Source organism: Lepidochelys olivacea (genome assembly GCF_965140295.1).
Source record: "Lepidochelys olivacea isolate rLepOli2 genome assembly, chromosome: 1".
Classification (NCBI taxonomy): domain Eukaryota; kingdom Metazoa; phylum Chordata; order Testudines; family Cheloniidae; genus Lepidochelys; species Lepidochelys olivacea.
The window spans coordinates 258199967-258221761 of NC_140411.1; the positions used below are offsets into that span (position 1 = coordinate 258199967).

The 21795-nt window shown below is 43.9% G+C and overlaps 1 protein-coding gene across 1 annotated transcript in view; it reads right to left on the reverse strand.

Annotated features, from left to right (window-relative positions):
• The window catches only part of MYH9 (myosin heavy chain 9), a 96108-nt gene that overhangs the window by 47415 nt on the left and 26898 nt on the right, over positions 1-21795 (reverse strand). The window contains exons 4-8 of the mRNA XM_084626436.1: positions 9178-9205; positions 8206-8299; positions 1801-1893; positions 981-1044; positions 185-283 (exon numbers count right to left, since the gene is read on the reverse strand). Coding sequence (XP_084482562.1) covers positions 185-283; positions 981-1044; positions 1801-1893; positions 8206-8299; positions 9178-9205 — 378 coding nt within the window. The remainder of the gene's footprint in view (positions 1-184; positions 284-980; positions 1045-1800; positions 1894-8205; positions 8300-9177; positions 9206-21795) is intronic.

Sequence of the window (21795 nt, forward strand, 5' to 3'; positions counted from 1 at the left end):
GTACCAATTCAGGAAGGAAAAAAAAGTTTTAAGGAGATGATTGAAAGGAGAGGTCCTGGTCAGAAAACAGGGGAGGCAGTTCCAGGCTTTGGAAGAGGGGAAATAATAGGGCCTAGACTGCAAGTGTGTGGAACAATCTGGCAGTTAGGGGAAAGGGACTCTAGTTACAGCACAAGGTACTCACTTTTCAGGTGCTCCCCTGCTCCAGACAATAGATAGTAGAAGATATGGAAGGTTCGCTCGTCTTTGGCTTGACGGATTGCACGTGATTTCTCCAAGAGATCTTTACAGAGTAAAGGCACAACAGAGAGACTAACAAGTAACTTCCCATTCCACTCTCATCTGAGGAAAGGAGGTTCTATTTGGTGTCAGTGCCCTTTAAATTGGTTGGCGTGACAGGCAGCTTAGTGCTCTGCATTGCCCTTTCAGAGTTTCGGGTAGTGCCATAGGCTGACAGCAACCCACCCTTCAACAACCTCAGTGGCTGATTAAGTTTAAGATGTACTTCTGGACTCCTGAGTTAATCCTCATTCCAAGGGTAGGACCAGTATGCAAGATTGAGTTGTGAATAAACAGGGGGGAAAGACACTTGCCACAGTCCTCATTTCCCCTGGTTAAAAGATGAAAGGGTCATGGAATCCCAAGTCTACTCAGCGTATCACAGCTTAAAACGCCACTTCTATCCCATAACATTAGAATTATTTCATCCAGAAGGGATTCTTGCTATAACCCCAGCATAGGTTCTGAAATGCTGTACCATTTAAATAAGATTCCCTTTTTACTTGCAGACTAAACTAGAGACCTTAACATGGATCTCTTTAGCCTAAGATGACAGGTGTTGACAGAAGTCTATGGATCCCTCTGACTTCATTGCTGTAAGGTAGCAGACACTATTTGGCTGTATATAGGTAGATAGTTAGGTATGCACGTTCCCACTCCCCATAATTTATTTCCATTAAGCGGCTCCGTGGAAAGGATACAAGTCTCAATATTGGCTCCAACAATGTAGCCATTGACATCAAAGTTGATTCTTATGAACTTGCCCTGAGAAAGAGGTTAGCAGAAATATTAGTGTTATCTTATGCTATCACAGCTAGAGCAAAATGGTAAAGGTCCCAGTATAGGCCTTTCTGCTCCAAACAACATAATTACCAGCTAAGACAAGTTTTAAACAGACCACAAGCCCAGCCAGCTCACAACCCTCACTGATCATGGAGCAGTTTAACATCCTTGACACCATAAATTACTCCTATGAGAGTCAAAGGGCCATCAAATTAGATCGAATTTCAGATTGCCTAGGCATCAGGAAACATGTTAAGTTTCATTCTGAAGTGGATCCCCTCCACCTCAGTTCCGGGTGCCATAAGCAGAGACTGCATTCTAGATTGACCACCACCACAGCTCAGCCCCTCTTCAACCATTTACACTTCAATTTGGTTTCTAGTGTAGCTTCCCCGGCCCTTAGAAGCTTTCTGCTGCCCTCCAGAATTAATCCAATACGGGACACTAATCTCTCCTTGGGAGAAAAATGAATTTGACAGACAATGGCACAGGGAGTCCTGGCAAAGGTTCAATATCTTGCAGACCAGGTACTCAATCCCATCAGTACTTTATGGATAATTCACTGACAAGTGAAAACTGTGTCCCAGTTTCACTCAAGGGAAGCCAGTTACAGAAAAGAACATCCCAAGACTGCATATCAGGCACGAAAGTAAAGCAAGACTCCCACAACTCATTCAACTAGTGGCTTCTCCCTCTGGAACACTGGGGACACCAGAACTCATGCAGGATAATACTCACAAATCTCGAGGAGTTGTCATTCTTCACTGTCTTGGCATTTCCAAAAGCCTCCAGGATAGGGTTAGCCTGAAGCAACTGCCTCTCAAGCTCTCCCTAGACAGAAAACCAAAAGTGGATGAAGACAGCAGCTTTTAACACCTTCACCTAGAGGGTCCACGTTTCATCTCATCAGCTTAGCATCTATGTAAAGAAGCCACATTAGATCTTTGGCGATATTCCCCTAAACATACATTTTAGGGTGCCACGGATTCTTCTTTTGGCAAGACTGAGTTCATTTCAGTATGTAGAAATATTTTCTCCTCCCCAGCCAGTCAGCATCAGTGCAATATTCCTCGCTTCTGGTGCTGGATTTCAGTTACCAGTAGGCAGTCCTGTTTAAGTGTCTTGCCTAAGGCACATCCCACAGGCTTTCTGGGAGCAATGAGAATGGAAAGTTCTTCCCCCAGATCACATCCACATCCCAGCAGCATCCTACTTCCCAGGTGGAAGAACAAAACAATCCTGGCTTTCAGTTGGGAGGGAGCCCTGGATTCTGCACAGGATGAGCTCACCAGTAATAGATGAACAGAATCACAAATCATTTTGGGGACAATAATCTCTGCTTGCACTGGGGCTCTCATCTCTACACAGACCAGCAAAAGCCTTCTCTGTGGGGATGCAACAAAAGGCAACTACTGGTATTTGAGTCAAACTGTTTTATCCACTGTCTTCCACTTCCACACACTCCTCCTCTCCATAGGCAACAGAGTTTTGGGGTGGAGAGACCAGCCAGAATTGCTGTCCCTACTAAGTACTCAATCTCTGGAGCATACACACATTTTCCAGAAGTCTGTAGGTGGTTACTTGAACTGACTGTCCCTTCTCTGTGCTAGAAGTAGGGAGTCCTAGGTATTTCAAAATTAGCCATAGGCAAAAAACACTCCATCCCAGATATCAAAATTGACAACTGGGTTAAGGTTTCTCCTTTTAGTAGTGGAGACTAAGTCTTCAGGACTTCCTGATGCATGGGAATAGAGCCCAACATTTTTGCCCATGAATGCCAATCCCAGAAATCAGATTGCAGAGGGTGTGTTTACATGACAAAGTACTTTTACAGCTCCTTTAATTCTCAAAGTGCATTTACAAACATTAGTCAAGCCTCATGTTGCCTCTAGCGGTGGATAAAATAAATATTAGCCCCATTAATGATGGTAAAAATGAGGCAGAGCTATGAAGTGACTTGCCCAAGGTTAAAACCTGGAATTAGAACCCTGGCATTTCTACTTCTTATTGCTGCGTTCAGGTTACAACACTCCTTTACAAGCCTAAAGTACGGAGTCAACCATTTCTATTAGTCTGCAGAGTTACACACAGAAGACTCAGCCATAACTAAGTTTTTATTCACTTTGTCACAAGTGCGTATAAGATGATTTTTAATTTCAGGAAGGAACAGGCTGGGATAGCAGCCATCCATCCCATAAGGTCACACTTGGCTGTGCGGAGAAGAAAACCTCAAACTTGCTATAAAAAGTCTGTCAGTAATTTTGCATTTCTCCTGCTATTCTGACATGTGTGAGCTGCAACACCCACGCCTACTCTCCAACAGTTCCCATCCTGTCTGAGTGATCCTGCAGTGCAGTCCTAATCCTGTTTAAGACTGCAATCTGTTGCTATGGAAATGAATGATGTCACAATTTTAACATTACAACTTCACTGCAGGACTAAGGAAAGATCAAAAGACTATTTAGAAGAAAAACAGCACTTAGACTTTGGCATTAAATATATTTAATTATTCAGATAAAAATATCAAACTGGCAAGGCCAAATTTAGCTACACAAGAACTGGAAAATGACAGTTAAGAGTCCCACAGCAACATGTGTATTGTGGGCAAGTTAATTCCTTCATGTTTTTTAACCTCAGGAATGAAGGGTGCAATTAGTGACACATGGAAGTTGGTGGAGCCAGAAGCAAGTAGAAGGGGAGGGTTAGGATAGCATGATCTAGCGGGTAAGGAGACCCACAATAGTAGAAGGCATGTAGAAGGTCACAATGGTAAGTGGGGGTTGGAGGGGTGCACAGGGTGAGAGGAAGAGGGGAAAGGCTAAAGTTAATCAAATCAGAGATGGATCATGGGAACCAGCTCAGTAGAGTGTTGCAGTGCAGAAGGAATACCAAATCCTTTGCAGAAGCACAGTCTCAGTATGCTACTATAATGCTGCATCTGATTACAAGGTTAATGTTACCAAGAAAGCATTAGCTCCTTTCCTCACTGACGTTTAAATATGTAACCTGAACATTGACTTAGCATTAGTTTTAAGCAGAAAAAAGCATGCTTGTGATGTTGGTATTTAAGTAGCCCATGTAGGGTTTCAGGTCATACCTCATAGGAGGGAGCATTCACACCTCTGCAGCCATTGTTTGACTGAAGACTTTTTGCATGGCTCATTAGCAAGGTAGAAGCAGCCGCATACTTAGGACTATCTTTCCAATACGAAAATAAACTTTTCTAAACTACGAAACCTTACAATGTGCAGAATTCAGCAGGAACTGCTGAGATCCTGTAATTAAGACACTGCCAACCTTTCTGTACCTACAGCTGCAGGTCCTGAGCTGATTTTTAAAGAATTTTAAAAAAAGATTCTGTGTGCATTTGAGATGGATACAACATCCCCCTTCCTCCCATGCAAACTGTTGCAGTACCAGCTTCTAGGTCTGCTAGCTCACAGTGGGAATGTGCAGCTGGGTCCTTAGCACCCCCTCTCTCCATGACTGCCTATCAGTTTAAGTCATCAATGTCTTTGATGCCCACTGAAAACTCAGAATTCCTCCTCATATGCTCCCAAGTCAAAGAGATTCTTTCCAGAGGAGGAGCCGTATGCAAAAAATAGGAACCTTGCCAGCCCCCTGTTTAAAAATAAAAGTCATGAGGAAAGACCCAGAAAGTCAGGAGATTAACTTAAAAAATCATTCAATTTAAAAAAGTTTTGGTTTCTTATTTTCTTTCTGGTTTGTGAGCCTTTACGGCTCACGACGGCAAGCTTTTCTCTACAGCCATGAGAGCTACAAGCTTCCTTTAAAAATAGGGGGGAAAAAAGGATTCTCAAGAAACATGATTCCAGCAGCTGGAGCTTTAAGAAAACAGCACCAGGCACCACATCACTCATGATAAAAAACTGCCAGAGTTGCAACATGGCATTTGCATTTCTGATTGCAAAGAAGTTATAAACTTAGTTTTGAAAATAGTACTCTCCTCTCCTATGATTTGAAACAGGTGAAGCGAGGTAGACAGCAAACATGGAATGCTTCAACCACAACTCAACTGCCCCATTCCCCAATACACAATTTGATTAAGTGAAAACAGGGATTTTAATGGAATGCTGTATGCCCTAAATGCAGCATCACCCTGCCTAGTAGTACTTACCACCATAAATGCAGTGATTTTCTTTTTTTCTTTTCTTTTTTTTAGGGGGGGGGGGGGAAATCACCTAAAACATTAATCATTGCTTTAGAATCTTTGCAGCTCAATAGAAATTGGAGGAAAGGGTCCGTCCCCCCCACTGCAGCTGAGAGAAGGGTTTCAGAAAAGCTGTTTTTGTTTGAAAAAGTAGGAAAGCAGAGACTTGAGTTGTAAATTTAATCTCTTGACCAAAAGATACTAGAAATGCAAAAGGCTCTAGGCTACCAAATGTCACCCCATTATTGTATTGCACTGCCCATGCAGGAGCTAAAGATTCATGCTACATCCTCAATCTAATGGTGCCAGCAGCAGGGCCTAATCTAGTAGCCTTGGGGGTTAGCACAAGCAGAGTCTGTAGACTTGTTCCCTTGGGTAGTGATAGGTCAGGGTGGGCAAACTACGGCCCACATCCAGCCTGCCAGCAGATTTAATCGATCCCTCAAGCTCCTGCCGGAGAGTGGAGTCTGGGGCTTGCCCCACTCTGATGCTCCAGCTGAGGAGCGGGGCTGGGGGCCACTTGGCACATGTGTAGCGTCGCACCACACAGTTCCCAGAAGCAGTGGCACGTCCCCCTTCTGGCTCCTACATTTAGGGGCAGCCAGGGGGCTCCACACACGGCCCCCAGCCCAAGCGCCACCCCCACAGCTCCCACTGGCTGGGAACTGCGGCCAATGGGACCCGCAGGGGTGGCAACAGCAGATGGGGCAGCGTGCAGAGGCACCTGGCCGCACTGCCATGTAGAAGCCAGAGGAGGTAAATGCGGCTGCTTCAGGTAAGCGCTGCCTAGAGCCTGCGCCCCAACCCCCTGCCCCAGTCCTGATCCCCCTCCCACCCCCTTGATCCCAGTCCATAACACCCTCCTACACCCCAATCCCCTCAACCCCAGCCCCACTCCAAAGCCTGCACCCCCAACCCGAGCCCTCACCCCAACCCTCTGCCCCAGCCCGGAGTCCCCTCCTCCACCCTGAACTCCACATTTCTGGCCCCACCCCAGAGATCACCCCTCCCCAACCAAAGCCCTCAACCCCAATTTTGTGAGCATGCATGGCCCACCATACAATTTCCCTACCCAGATGTGGCCCTCAGGCCAAAAATTTGCCCACCCCGTGATAGGTGAACAGATGTCTCAAAAGTTACTATACTAATCTGTAGACAAACTGAGTTGGAATCTGGAGTCAGGCCTAGGGAGTGTGAAGGTCAGCAGGGCTGCAGAGAGGTCTCATTACCATCTAACACTAAGGAACCTGAATAGTTCTAATCCTCATTGGTAAGGCTGGTAACCAACATGGAGCCACCAGAGTTAAAAGTGAGCTGCAGGATTCCTTAAGAGAATCTTCCAAATGGAGCTTGAACTCAGAGAACTCATGTGTTAAGCCCAGCTAAAGGCTGGTTTATACCGTAACCAGATCCTTGGTCTGCTTAGATGACTGAAGTTTCACTTGAGAATAAGCAGCAGAAGAATGCTCAACTCCCAATCCCATGATCCTTTCACTTCACTCCCCACCCCTCCCCCTGCAAACATACACATTCCAAGAAAAAAAAATATAAAAGCAAAATGTTTCTAAATACAGCTACTGACAGGCCACGGCAAAAGCTTTTGTATATCTCAAAGTCTGGCACATGGAAGCTATGTTTTTGTTTTGATTCCAGAAGCCACTCATTAGAACAGTGTGCTTACACAAACATACACATCTGCATGCAGAGAGTATCCTTTTCATATACCCTATATACAGACACAGCATGGCTATTGTTAAGTTTCTAAGAAGAGGTTTCTACATAAAGATATTGAAGATGCGCTTGGCATCTGGGTTTTGTTATAAAGCTCAGAAGTTAACTGCATTTCCCATGTGTGTAACTCTGGCTAACAAGCTCATTGTGTTAGAACATCCAGTACACTCAGGGCAGCAGCTTCCTGACCTTTCCCAGCAACTGCACCCACAGCTAACTTGCTGTGGTGAAAGGCTAGACAGCCAGTCAACTCCATCTGGTTAGGAACACCATGCACACCAGAGGCTCTATATGCAGTTCTAGGAAAGTCAGGTTCAGTTCAACTCCCCTTCACTATACAGGAACAGTTTCTCCACAGTGTACTTGGGAAGTTCTACAAGAGACCTTGAGTGCAGACTAGATGAGTGAACTTGACATAACTGCAATCTCTAATTGATAGCATCTCACAAAAGGTTATTGTGCATCATAAAAACAGAACTGTGAGTTGTCTATGGGACTGTTCTAGCTGCAGAAAGTGACACTGGTGTGAAGTGAAAAGGTGCTCAAGTCACACAATGGGACAAAATGCATTCCTGGTGCAGAACGTGCAGTAAACGTGCAGCTCACCTAAGAGGATACAACTGATGAGTTCGGTCATAATCCATCAAGGGGAGAGGGAGGGGAAAAAAATATAAGTGAGACAACTGCAAAGACCCCTTGTTCTAATGTATTTAGATACTTTTCACCCATTTAAAAGTTATAGTTTCAGTCAAGTCTTCAGCTCATATCTATGAACCTCTCCAAATTGGAGAGACTGCTTACAGAACAGATTTCACAACCAGCCCCAAGATACAGGGGAGTAGAATAAAGGAGACCACATCTCCAGGGAGCGGGTCACTTAAGTTGCTTGGATTGGTCACAAATTATATGAACGAGTCAGAAGACCAATACATGATGGTTTGTAAACTGTGCCCCTAAACACACCCACCTATGAAACCAAAACGCTCTGAAAAACTGCTGTATCTCCACTGAAGTCAATGGAATTATGAGGGAGAATGGCGGCCCCTGACTTGTGAGGTTTTTAAAGCTACACACAAAATTGTCATGGCTCCATAGTTCATGGTCTCCTCACTCCCCTATGCACAAGTTGGTACCTAGTGTTTTATTCAGCCAGTATTAACCAAGGTATCTCCTAGCGTACCATAGCTTGTAGGTGCTTGGCATGACAGTGCAGCATCCTTGTAGGGAACACAGGCACTTACCTGGTCTTTTTTACTCTTGTGTGAGGAAGCAACATGAGCCAAATACTGAATGACCTTCTTGGTGTTCTCTGTCTTACCAGCTCCTGATTCACCTCTGCAAAGACAGAGCCTGGGATTAATTCAAGAACAAGATGGGGGAAAATGCATTCACCTTTTTAAACCTAAAATGCTTGTCAGCTGATCAGTGCTTTTAGTTGCATTCTTGCCATTATACATTGCTTTGAGATACCTGCCCTAACAGAGAACCTGAACACATTAAGTGAAGAGTAGAGCAACCAGTATTGTGCTCTAGTCCTATTGCTCAGCCAGTTTCTCGTGACTTTGGGGGTAGGAGGGGTGGGGAAGGAAAGAATAAAGGTAATTTTCCAGTCACTTGGCAGCCTTCACATGCAAGTGGTTGAGGAATAATGGGGGCAGGGGAGGAGGGGGGAGAAGAGAACCACGGGACAGGACACAAAGGCAATTAAGTGAATTACTTAAAAGGAATTTCCCTAAGCAAAAGAGCTGTAGTTAACTCCTTCAGAACCAGAAATTAACAGGGTTTGGGGGGGGATCAGTCTTACTTTGAGGCTCAACAGAGGAAACTGCAGTGTTAAATAGGCACATTATTCCCTACAACCTCAGCCTAGATAACATGAATGAGAGCACATGACTGTTGACTGTATATACACCACTGCTACCCCAGTTCTTCCAAAGTCCTTTCCAAGCATCAATAAAGTAACATCTCCACTAGGCAGTCACCTTAAGATCACCTGTTTCCTGCTCCTTCATGCCAGAGACAATCCTTGTGCAGAAAGAGGTGAGATGTGGGCAGGGAAGGGATGCTAATGGTAGGATTTAAACAGGCAAAATGTTCCCTAGCCTCTACAGTATCATGTGACATACTGACTCCAGTAAACCCCCAATTAAGCCCTCCAGCAGGATTTTAACAAGAGCTGACAGCAAGACAAGCTGAAGAATGTAAATACTCACGTGCACAGAATGGACTGATCCTCTCGATCTGAAATAAAAGAAACACACAGAATCAGAGAGGCCAAAACTCACTTCTGCCTCCACTACAAAAGCTATTAAATTCAGAGGGTATGCTGGCACTCCCCAAAACATGGAGAGCAGAAGCCACTAAGCATCCTCAGAAGTATGACCAGTCACCTCTAAATCTTGGCATAGTTCCTCCCCTCTCCCTAAAGTCCTAAAGGTAGCACCATCATTTTAGTTTTACCTGTCCAGATGTATCTGTAGTTCAGCACAAAACAAGGTAATTGTTATTTTGCTTTTTCCAGGGTGTGAAAAGAACCCCTACTCCTGATTTGTTCCTGTGCCTCCTGAACTATTTGCTTCCAAATGCAGAATAGGCCCTGCAACTCCAATCCTGCCACAAGGCGATTACGGACATTGACCTATCCTTTAAAGCAAGGGAGGCCTAAGCACTGACTACAGCTTTAGCTGTGATGGGGATGCTAGGGTGAAAAAAATGTGGCTCAAGGTTTTTGCTTTAGCCATTTCTTATGTGGCAAGTTCAGGACTGAGGCACTGTACTTACACAAAAACCCACTGCATTAAAAGAACATTAAGGTTGCAATGTCAAATACAGGAAGTACCAGAATTAAGGTTGACCATAAACCCAAACTTGGATCCCTTGTGTATATGTACTGTGAGTATTCAATGACATGAACAAACACCATCCTCCCATCTCTCCCTCTCCATCCCACCAACACACACACAAACCCTCATTCAGTGCAGAATGGATGGTGCTCACTGAATGGGTAACTATTTAACACTTCAATATGTGGCCGCATGTATAATTTACTGCGCACCATCCAAACCCTGCATCGAATACACAACTATTAGTTTCTGCATAGGCTTTACTATGGTGTTGTCATAACATCTTAGATTTTTAAAAACATTAGTGAATTTATCTTCACAAACACCCCTATGTCCCAGCCTCTTCCCTTTCCTCTCCCCCACCCCCAGTTTCCACCTTCCTTCCCTGGCTCCTGTTCAAGGTTCCCCCTGCATCCCTACCAGTCCTATCCTCCCCTTACATGGCTCCTACCATTCTTGTCCCCATATCCACTTCCTATTATTATCTTCCCTCTCCACCCCCATTCCTGTCTCCACCCCCCCTGCCCCCTCTCCCTCCCCCCCCCCGCCCCCAGCTCCTATGCTTTCTTTTTCCCCTCCACTACCCAGTATTTAATCACTTTCCCCTCCCCTGTTCCTCATTTAGGTAGCTTCCTCCTCCATGCTGGCTGGGTATCAGTAGGGGGAGACCGAGCACAGGACAGAGCGTTTCCATGCTCAGTTGGAGTCCAGTGCTATGGAGTCCAGTTGGAGTCAAGAAAATAGGGTCTTGAAATTAAGCATCTGGCAACCTTAACTATAGGTATAACTACCTATAATGAAGTGAAAAGAAAAGGAGTACTTGTGGCACCTTAGAGACTAACAAATTTATTTGAGCATAAGCTTTCATGAGCTACACAAAAGCTTATGCTCAAATAAATTTGTTAGTCTCTAGGGTGCCACAAGTACTCCTTTGCTTTTTGCGAATACTGACTAACACGGCTGCTATTCTGAAACCTATAATGAAGTGGCAGACTTCAGTCACTGAAGACTTACGGTATGTTCAATGTAGTTCTTTAAGAAATCCACAGCTGAATGACAGGTATAAGGACAGACCTCTAAACAGTTCAGAAGGCCACACCCATTAAGGTCTCCAGGCGGTCAATGGATCACCAAGGTATGCACCAGGATTCTGCATGACTGGGCACTTGGAGGGTTCATCGGGGAATAACTAATGACTAATCTGCACATAGCCCCAGGTGTTGTATTCAGTAGGGCAGACACCTGGCTGGTTTTGCAGCACATTCATATGTAGCTATGGCCTTTTGAAAACTTGATTAAGTGATGAGCAGCTCATTTGCTGGAAGAGCTTATTCGGGGGCTCATGTAGGAAGCCTGTTTGAGACAAAAAGGTAATATCCATATCCTTCATGATAAAACAGTGGCAGTGGCAAACAGCCACATAAGCCAGATGTCAAATAGAACAGAGTTGATGGACACTAGAATCAAACTTACACAAATCAAATGCCCTGGCAGACACTTTGTCTGGAGCAGCTGTTCTCAGACTGTGGGTTGGGACCCCAAAGTAGGTCATGACCCCATTTTAATGGGGTTACCAAGGCCAGCATTAGACTCACTGGGACCCAGGGCTGAAGCCGAAGCCCGAGTGCTTTAGCTCTGAGCAGTGGGGCTCAGACTCTCCCCCCACCCCTGGGTCATGTAGTAATTTTTGTTGTCAGAAAGGGGTTGTGGTGCAATCAAGTTTGAAAACTGCTGGTCTAGAAGAATGTTTTAGAATCTCATATGAGGGAGGGAGGTGGTGACACAGCAGCAGACTAGTTAATATCCTCCACAGGTGGATGGTAAATAGAGTTTCTCCTTTTCACACCTTACTATAGAAATAGACATACCAGTTGGTGACCATCCAGGAAAAACCCTAGACAGTAAGGGTGAACCCTTTCAGTGCTATGTTACCCCCTCCCATTTGCTTTCCCCATGACCAGCAGCAGCTGTGAGTCACCTCTGCTTTAAGCCACTAGGAATGTACCTGCGAGTGCAGGCAAGTCACAGCAGTATGCAGACACTACCATAAAAGGAAACATTCCAGTTTGGAATCTAAGGAGAAATTCCTTCCCAGCACTGCAAAACAGCCATCACTGGGATAGCTGGAATTCTTCTAATTGTGTACGGACAGAAGACTCAAATGCTGTGCTGAGCCACAAAAAGTAGGACCCTAGCAGAAGGCCAAAAAGAGTTGTTAAATTGCTACAAAAGCAGCAGCTCTTAGAAGTTTTTCCACTTTAAGAGGCACTTACTCTAAATTCCAGGATGTTACATATTCCATACAACCCTCTCATTTTTCTTGCATAACCACGGCCAAAGTCACACTTCAGTTGCCAGAACTAGAAGCATCCATTTTCTTGGAGGCCCACCTCCCACATCTCCAAAACTGGTGGCACATGCAAGTTACTCATACTGGGTAACAACTTCAATTGCTTACTATAGGGTAATTGCCTGAAAAGCAGATTATTTTCAAAGTCACTCCTCTGAATTACATATTACATATTTAATAAGTAAACCATTAGTCTAATTGCAGCAACAATTCTGTACTTTAGACCAGCTGGCAAAGAAATATTTCTATCTAAGCTTTATTTAGTTCTTATTACCACAGTATCAGAGTACTTACAAAGTAATCTCAAGGATCCAGAAAGTACAGTCTTCAAATTCAAGGTGTACAGTAATACTCTAAGTGCATATTACATACATTTCTTTTTTTGCCTATGCAAAAAAAGAACCATTCTTAACCTCTGTAGTCCCCAGATATCAGAGTGCATTTAGGTTGGTTCCAGGATCTGAAAGCATTCGCACAAAAATGTATCATGAAGCCAAAAGTTGATTTTTACAAGAGATGTATGTAAAAATCCTCAATGAAACATTGTACTGTGAGATAGCAAATGGACTGTATGAGTTCTGGGACTGCTTTTGCATATGCTAGTACAATGGGCAAGTGGCTACAACCTCAGCTCTCAGAGCAGCAGCCGTGTTAGTCTGTATTCGCAAAAAGAAAAGGAGTACTTGTGGCACCTTAGAGACTAACAAATTTATTTGAGCATAAGCTTTCGTGAGCTACAGATCAGCTTCATCCGATGAAGTGAGCTGTAGCTCATGAAAGCTTATGCTCAAATAAATTTGTTAACCTCTGCTCAGGTGGTTTTGTTTTGGAGGATTTGGGGGTGTGGAGGAAGAGAAATTAGCAGGCTAGAACAGAACATTCAGTTTATGCTAAACATTTTAGTTACAGAACATCCTAAAAGGCCTTTATCACCCACTTCCTCTGCATGAGCAACTCCGATTTTGAGCCTGTACATCTCCATAAAAGGAGAAGTAATATAGCTTTCACACAATGGTGACATCATCTTTCCAGCTAAGAGGAAGTGTATCTGAAAGGCAATGGCTTGGCTTGCAATCCCCAGCCTATAGCTGACTCATTAAGGCAAAAAGCTTAACCATTGCTAGATGGTACCACCCACCTCCTAACCACTGAACATAACGTCTGGCAGAAGACAGGCCAGAGAAAATGCCTAGTCTTCTTCGTTTCCATTACTAAATGCTCCTCTGACACTGCTGCTAGTGCATGCAGACCAATTTAAGCAACTGACAGGCTGACCAAATGAGGGGATTGAGCTGAAGTGAGAGCGCAAGACTGATTTAGCCTTAAATGAAAAGGTTTGATCCATGAAGCACTTCAGTCCTGCACCCTCTTCACACACACCTGATTTTACCAAGTAATCTTATTACAGCCTACCCCCCCCCCCCACACACACACACAGAGCAGGCTCCTTTAGGGCTCTTCCCAGTGGCCTTATCTACACTTGCATTTTATTTCAAGTTTCTCCCCACAGCCACTCCATTGGTGAGAGTGTAGCACAGCCCGACCAGTGGTATTTGAACAAGCATGCCATCTAGCCATGTTGCAAGCAGGGTTAGAAGCACTGTGATTAAAAAGCCAGCAGACAGTCTCTCTTATCACTCCAACTGGGAAAAAAATTTGGAAGTAAAATGTTCGTGTAGACAAAGTCAAAATCCAAGATCCAAAACCAGAATTAATATGAAAGTGACCCTGGACAGGGATAGCAACAGAACTTCTAGGGAAGAATGGACAAGGGAAGAATCAGCTGAAGTTAAATCTCAGCTTCATGCTATCTGACGCTGAAAGATTTGTACGAAAAAGTTAAATATACACAAATTGTTCTGTATATTGATGGAAACATCTAAGCTTATTTCCCCAAGACATTCTTGGACCAGATCCCAGATCCCCTCCTCCAGCATTCCAGACCTGAAACTGGAAACAGCAAAATGGGAAAATAAAAAGGTGTCTACCTGAAGTTTTAGGTTACACAAATGTTTGGGGAGTTCTGAAAGGAAAAAAATTGTATGCACGCTCCTGTGCTCATGGTGCCAATACCATATTTAGCAGAGGGGCTGACAGTCTGGGCTAAAGTGCCACATAAACTGGCTAAAATACTTCAGCTTTGGTTTATAAGAACCAACCAAAAGGTGCGTAGTAAGCAGCACAAAGCAAATGGGTAAAGAATTTTCTATGTTCTTTGCTTGAATAGAAATGGTGTTTCAAAGCAAAAGAAGACACTTCCAAATTGGTTATGACTCCTGAGTGCAATCTGAGAGAAGACAATCCCCTATAAAAAAACATTAAACTATGGAAATCAAAAGCTACATTAGCCTGATCACCCAATTCACATGTAGACACCACTGAAAAGAAACATTCTGTATGACAAGCAAGCAAAAACTTAACAATGCCTCTTGCTTTGGATTATTGTAGAGCCATGCACAAATTGCTAAAGAAATCACTAGTAGTTTTCCTTCCATTTTAGTGGGAATTTAACTGGACCCTTCCATGCTGTTAAAAAACCAAACCCACACACAACAACTAAAACCCACACTCAGTCTCCCATAACCCACAGTTCTGCTGCCACCTCTAGCAACTGAACGGCTATGTCGCTGGTGGAGAACCAGTTCAGATATTTACTGCATAGCAGTCGCCAAGCGTTAAGCATCCAGGGACACACAGGGGGAAGAGCTCTCTTAGGGGAGCAGACAGTTCCAAACATACAAGTTTGACAAGAAGATGAAATGCTGGTTGGGTCAGTCCAGTCAAACTAAGCAAAGCCAGAAGTGTCCCTGTTGACTCAAAATTTAGGAAATATGAAAACACCTGAGAGTTATAAACTAAGTAAAAAGAACAGGAGGACTTGTGGCACCTTAGAGGCTAACAAATTTGAGCATAAGCTTTTGTGGGCTAAAACCCACTTCATCGGACGCATGCAGTGGAAATTAAGTAAGAAGATTACACACACAGAACATGAAAAAACGGATGTTGCCATACACACTATAACGAATAAATAAATAAAAATAATAAAATAAATAAAAAAAATAAAAACAAATAAATTGGTTAATCTAAGGTGTCACAAGTACTCTTTCTTTTTGCAAATACAGACTAACAGGGCTGTTACTCTGAAACCAGGTGAGATCAGAGAGGTGAGCTATTATCAGCAGGAGGAAAAAACCTTTTGTAGTGAAAATCAGGATGGCCCATTTCCAACAGTTGAGAAGATGTGAGTAACAGTGCGGGGGGGGGGGGGGGGCGGAAGCATGGGGAAATAGTTTTACTTTGTGTAATGACCCATCCACTCCCTATTCAAGCCTAATTTAATCGTGTCCAGTTTGCAAATTAATTCCAATTCAGCAGTCTCTCGTTGGAGTCTAATTCATGCTCAAACTCTACAGTATCAGACCAAGGGGACTTGATATTTCCTATGAAATGTGGCAACTGGGGAAGGGCCTCTGAAGAGCATCCATCTCCCTTCCCAGAGAACAATAAGGGTGTTAATACACCAGACCCTCACTAGAACACGGGATTTGTGATCCATGTGCGGTACTGCATTAACATGGGGACCACATTAAAATGAATTGAAATTAAACTAATTAAAATTTGGGATCCATGGCCGCGACCACATTATATGCAAATTCACGCTATACAGACGTGCGTTCTAGCGAGGGTCCGGTGTATTGAGTTTAAACACTTGTGATTCAATTAATCATCCATTTATTCAAATCCGTGGAACGGCCACTACAGTATTTTCTTTGTCTTAAACTCTAGAAGTGCCACATGTAACGTAAGAGTGACATTACTTGATCAGTTTAGCTCTCCTACAATCCAGTTTGACAGGCTATTTTTCCCACCCACTTTGTGCCTCTTAGTGAGCCACATGCAACAGTGTCCTCTTTAAAAGGAAGCTTCTGCACAGCTCTGATAAGACTCCCTATAGAATCTAAAGAGGTTACATATACTTCTGCACTAGGACAACTTTAGGTTCTAGTTCAGACTATCTAGGGGCATTCCTCCCCTTAAGGTAAAATTTCATTATTTGTATCCGAAGCTTCAGTACTTCAGGGAACATTTACACTGCAAAACATGTCCACGACAGTGAACATCAACTGACTCTTGTTCATACTACCAGGCAAAATAAAAATAAATAAATAGCAATGTAGATGTTCCCATTTGGGCTCTGAGACCCAGGGAAGGGGATGGCTCTCAGAGCCCAAGCAGGAACATCTACATTGCTATTTTTAGCCCCATTGCAAAAGCCTGAATCAGTTGACCCAGGCTCTAATACTCATTGCTGTGGGTTTGGTTTTTTAATGCAGTGCAGATGTACCCTTGGATATTCCAGTCCCTTTAGCCCTTAGATTGGCTAGCTCCCGAGTGACTACCAGCAGTAAACTGGCTATTTAAAAATCACTGGGGGCTAATCTATGGAAATCAAGGAGTGTTTAATATGCCCCATATTTTTAAGACTCTTGTCCAATCCACTGCTAAAAACCCAAATGACCGCTGAGACGTGTGGGAAACGGTCTCTCCCTGCTACTTGTTCTGCCTGCTGAAGTGAGACAAGCTGGCAGGGAGGGAATAGACAGATCCAGACCTGAGAGGTGCATTAGGAGCAAAAAGCAGCAACACTCTTCTAGGGAGAAGTTTTGAAGAAGCCATTAGGGACTAATTGTACTCCCTGTGGAGCCCAAATGTTGCCAAGGTTTAGTGTGACATTTCAACAGCCATTTTGTGTGGTTCTTTAGACACTGGTGTCATGTCTGGACAGTCTGGCCCTATGTCAGTATTTCACAGAGAAGATTCTTCACCAGCATCTTGAGCAGGTGAACAATGCTTCCCACTAGCTTGAACAGACTCCATTCCAACAGCTCTGAAATGCCTTTTCCAAATAGATCTACTGCAGATGCTACACAATTGTTTATAAATTCTTTTATCTGCCTTAAATTTCTACACACACATACACTCCCTTTTATGCACATCTGCTGCATTAGAGTAATGCTATGCATGCTTAAGACCTCTCCATATAAAACCATTATCCTTCAGCTCTTCACTGCAATAAAGCCACTTTCTCTGAAAGAGCGGCAAAGAGTCCTATGGCACCTTATAGACAAAACAGACATATTAGAGCATAAGCTTTCGTGGGTGAATGCCCACTTCGTCTGATGCATCCGACGAAGTGGGCATTCACCCACGAAAGCTTATGCTCTAATATGTCTGTTTTGTCTATAAGGTGCCATAGGACTCTTTGCCGCTCTTTCAGATCCAGACTAACACAGCTACCCCTCTGATACTTCCTCTGAAAAAATTCAGACCCTTAGGTACTCAAGGTGCCAGACACCAGGAGAATTACAGCACTTAGGCACCCTGGGTATTTCACTCCCACACACAAATATGGTAACTATTACAGAGATTTCCAAAGTTTGTCCACAAGAGCAGAATTCTGAGGTTCCCTCTAGGCCCCATAACAGAGCAGATTGGAGATAAAAACAGCACTACTTTAAATATGGCAATTTTTCCACAATGCCTCTAGGTCACAGCAGTGCCCTGGATTAGGATTAAGTTGCTTGTGGGAAACTTATTGAACATATAGGCACTGGTGCACCTTTGGTACGGGGGCCTCGACAGCAGCCTGCCAGAATGCCCAGTTCTGAAAGGTAGTGCATCAGCTTGAACACAAAACAAAGAGTTAAACAATTTCTGGATTAGTTTAAATCAGAATAAAAGCAATCCTATCCCAACCCCTAAATCTGAACAGGCTGCTTATTAAGATACCATAAACTCAATGAAACCAAAAAAATCCAGAATCCAAACAAATTTACACGTAGGCATTTCTGCTTTATCAGCGGAATGGAGTACAGTTACCTCTTGAGAGTTAACAGCTTGCTATCTTTCTCTAAAAGCATTCATACCATGAAGGATTCCCTGCATATTGGGCTCTGAAAGGAGAAAGGGGCACAACCATTAATCCTAAATGCCTCCAGTCCTTGCAGAGCACTGGGCTCTTTCATCTTCTGTTCTCAGTGCAGATTCCTCCCATACTACTGGCTGCTGCATCAAACCTCCCCCACAAGCTAATCAAAATGGGAGAAAGCCAAACAGGAATGTTTTCCATTGCCCAGGAGGCTGGCTAGGACCAGAAACTTTACAACAGCCCTCCATCCTCACCCCCAATAGCAAAACCCCAGTGTCATCCCTACAATTTAGTGTTTCTGCCATTTGGGATATCTGAAGGAGACTGTTGCTTTAGAGTTACTTTGCTGCCAATACATACACTTTACAAGACACCGAAACCCACACTCAGAGCCCACTAAAACCTTGTTAAATAGATAGTGTGGTCACAGCCAGCTAGCCCATCAGTTGGGAATGATTTCCAAGCCCAGCAAGTGCACAGAGGAGGGTGGTTATAGGCCACAGTTATTCTGGACTAGATAAAGAGGACCTGGAGCAATCAGCTAGTTGGACAAGACTGCCATATTCATCATGTTAGATTTATTGTGGGAAAGGGGCAACAGCTGAGAGCTCTTTGCCTCAGGGCAGGACTGTAACCCTCTTTCCTCCACTTGTTACCTCTTCCCTTACAGCCAGGCAAGGTAAATACTTAAGCAGAACTCAACACCCCCCTCCCAGTGCTAAGAAAATAGACAGACGATCATCCTTTAGCTTTGTGCAGTGAATCAACAATGCAAGTCTGAGATTTCTGGGTTTCAGATAGTTAACGCTCTATCAAAGTCAGGAAGAAAGATGAGGAGAAATACTAGTTTCAGAGTAGCAGCCGTGTTAGTCTGTATTCGCAAAAAGAAAAGGAGGACTTGTGGCACCTTAGAGACTAACCAATTTATTAGAGCATAAGCTTTCGTGAGCTACAGCTCACTTCCTCAGATGCATATCGTGGAAACTGCAGCAGGCTTTATATATACACAGAGAATATGAAACAATACCTATTCCCACCCCACTGTCCTGCTGGTAATAGCTTATCTAAAGTGATTTCCAGCACAAATCCAGGTTTTCTCACCCTCCACCCCCCCACACAAATTCACTCTCCTGCTGGTGATAGCCCATCCAAAGTGACAACTCTTTACACAATGTGCATGACAATCAAGCGCTTGATTGTCATGCACATTGTGTAAAGAGTTGTCACTTTGGATGGGCTATCACCAGCAGGAGAGTGAATTTGTGTGGGGGGGTGGAGGGTGAGAAAACCTGGATTTGTGCTGGAAATCACTTTAGATAAGCTATTACCAGCAGGACAGTGGGGTGGGAATAGGTATTGTTTCATATTCTCTGTGTATATATAAAGCCTGCTGCAGTTTCCACGATATGCATCTGAGGAAGTGAGCTGTAGCTCACGAAAGCTTATGCTCTAATAAATTGGTTAGTCTCTAAGGTGCCACAAGTCCTCCTTTTCTTTTTTAGAAATACTAGTGACCTTTGGTTACAAACCACCACATGCAAGGGAACTTCACTTATCACTTCTAAGCCACAACTGTGCGGTTCTTCACAGAACTAACTTGTGTAACTGGCAGAAGATTCCATACAGGATGCTTGCTCTACATGCTTCAAGTGGTTTCGCTGTTAGTTATCAGAGGAAGCCTCTTGTCTTCCAGAATCATGTTACAATAGCATCAAAGGAATTGCCTCCATTGTTGCATAGAAGTGGAGGTGCTTCCCACAAACTGGAAACTCTGCTAGGACAAGTCAGTAGCTTGTTTAAAGAAAACAGTTGTTGGCACTGTTGCTGACAAGGAGTAGGCAGGGAAGAGAAGGAAGCAATAGAGGAAGTGAACTGGAGATAAGAAGTTTATGGGCAGTCATGCTACTATGTAGTGAACAGAAGGCACATTTGTCCTGTTATTTGTGCAAAGAGTTTAGAAATTCCTTTGTTTAAAAGAGGAAATGAGGTTCCTTAAAGGACATGTTCCAGGCAGTGTTCTCTGGATGCAGCAAAGCCATTTTAGAGTGACAGCTAGGAAAGGTATTTGTATTTCTCAGCAGGGAATCATGCTCTTTAACAAGAAGCACTGCCTTCCTAACTCCTGGAAGTCATTGCCACCCTGCTTCCACTACTCTATGACCCCCTCTTCCAGAAAGCAGTTTTCCACTTCACCTTAAGTTATCTGTCATGCCAAATCTCCTGTGGGGCTGTACTCCAGCAGCCTTTGTTGGCATTCCTCCCTCCACCTATAAGTTTTGTTGAGTCACTGATCTGGGCACAAGGAAGCAGTTTCTTCCTGTTCCCTTTCCCCCCACACTATCCCACTGTTATAGCTCAACTATGCTGGAGAGTTTCTGAGAAATGGAGGTCATTAACTGTCAAGCTACGCAAGTAAGGCCCTACCAAATTCACAGTCGTGAAAACCGTGTCACGGACCATGAAATCTGTTCTTTTGTATACCTTTACCACATACTATACAGATTTCACAGGGGAGAACAGAGTTTCTCAAACTGGGGGTCCCAACCCAAATGGGGGTCACAAGGTTATTGGAGGGGGGGTCATGGTATTGCCAGCCTTACTCCTGTGCTGCCTACAGAGGTGAATGGCTGGAGAGTAGCAGCTGTTTCCCGGGCACCCAGCTAAGAAGGCAGTGCCCCTCCAGCAGCAGCACAGAAGTCAGGGTGGCGATACCATATTAGACCATCCTTCTGCCCTGCTGCTGGAGGTGGTGCTGCCTTCAGAGCTGGGCTCCCGGCCAGCAGCCACCACTTTTTGGCTGCCCATCTCTGAAGGCAAGCACTGCCTCCGGCAGCGGTGCACAAGTAAGGGAGGCAATACTTCGACCCGCCCCCCCACCCCAACAACCTTATGACTTCCCCCCCACCCCGTCACAACTCGCTTCTGGGTCAGGACCCCTACAGTTACAAAACCATGAAATTTCAGATTTAAATGTTTGAAATAATTAAATTTACAATTTTTAAAATCCTCTGATCGTGAAATTGATCAAAATGAACTGAGAATTTGGGAGGGCCCTATACATAAGACCAGATAACTGGAAACTGACCAAACAGAATTTTCTTCAAAAACAGAAGGAGATATAAGTTCTGCCCCTCTAGGGGAAGTGACAGAAATCCAGATTTTTAATAGTGAACAGTTCCTTATGACAGGGGGAGTTTCAGTCTCAACCCTACCATGCTGTCTTGTCCCAAAGTGTCATTATTTCAGACTGTCCACCATCTGCCTTAGGCACTTCTTGTAGCTTTGCTACTTCTGCATCCATAATCCAGATACCAAGACAGGAAGAGACAGAATAGAGCTAACTCTATATACACATCTGGGCATTTTACAGGATCCCCCAACTGTAGGCTTTGATTCTCTAAAAGGAGATCACCTTACTGAGAGGTGGGATGCATACAGGATCTTCAGAGCTTTACATAAAGGATCCCCAAGTGACACCAAGAAATCCACTGGCAGTTTACCAGGAACCCATAAACCACACCTGGTTTTGCATTAAATTCTTTATATCTGATGACACTATGTAGGCATTCTGCTAAATATAATCAGGAAACTATTCTGGTCAATGTATTTATTTTTAAATTTATGACCAGCCAATACACTGTGTAGTACTAGCAAATAAGTGTTTATCCTCCTTGACAGGATAGAACTTGATTGAGCTTTCATGCAATGA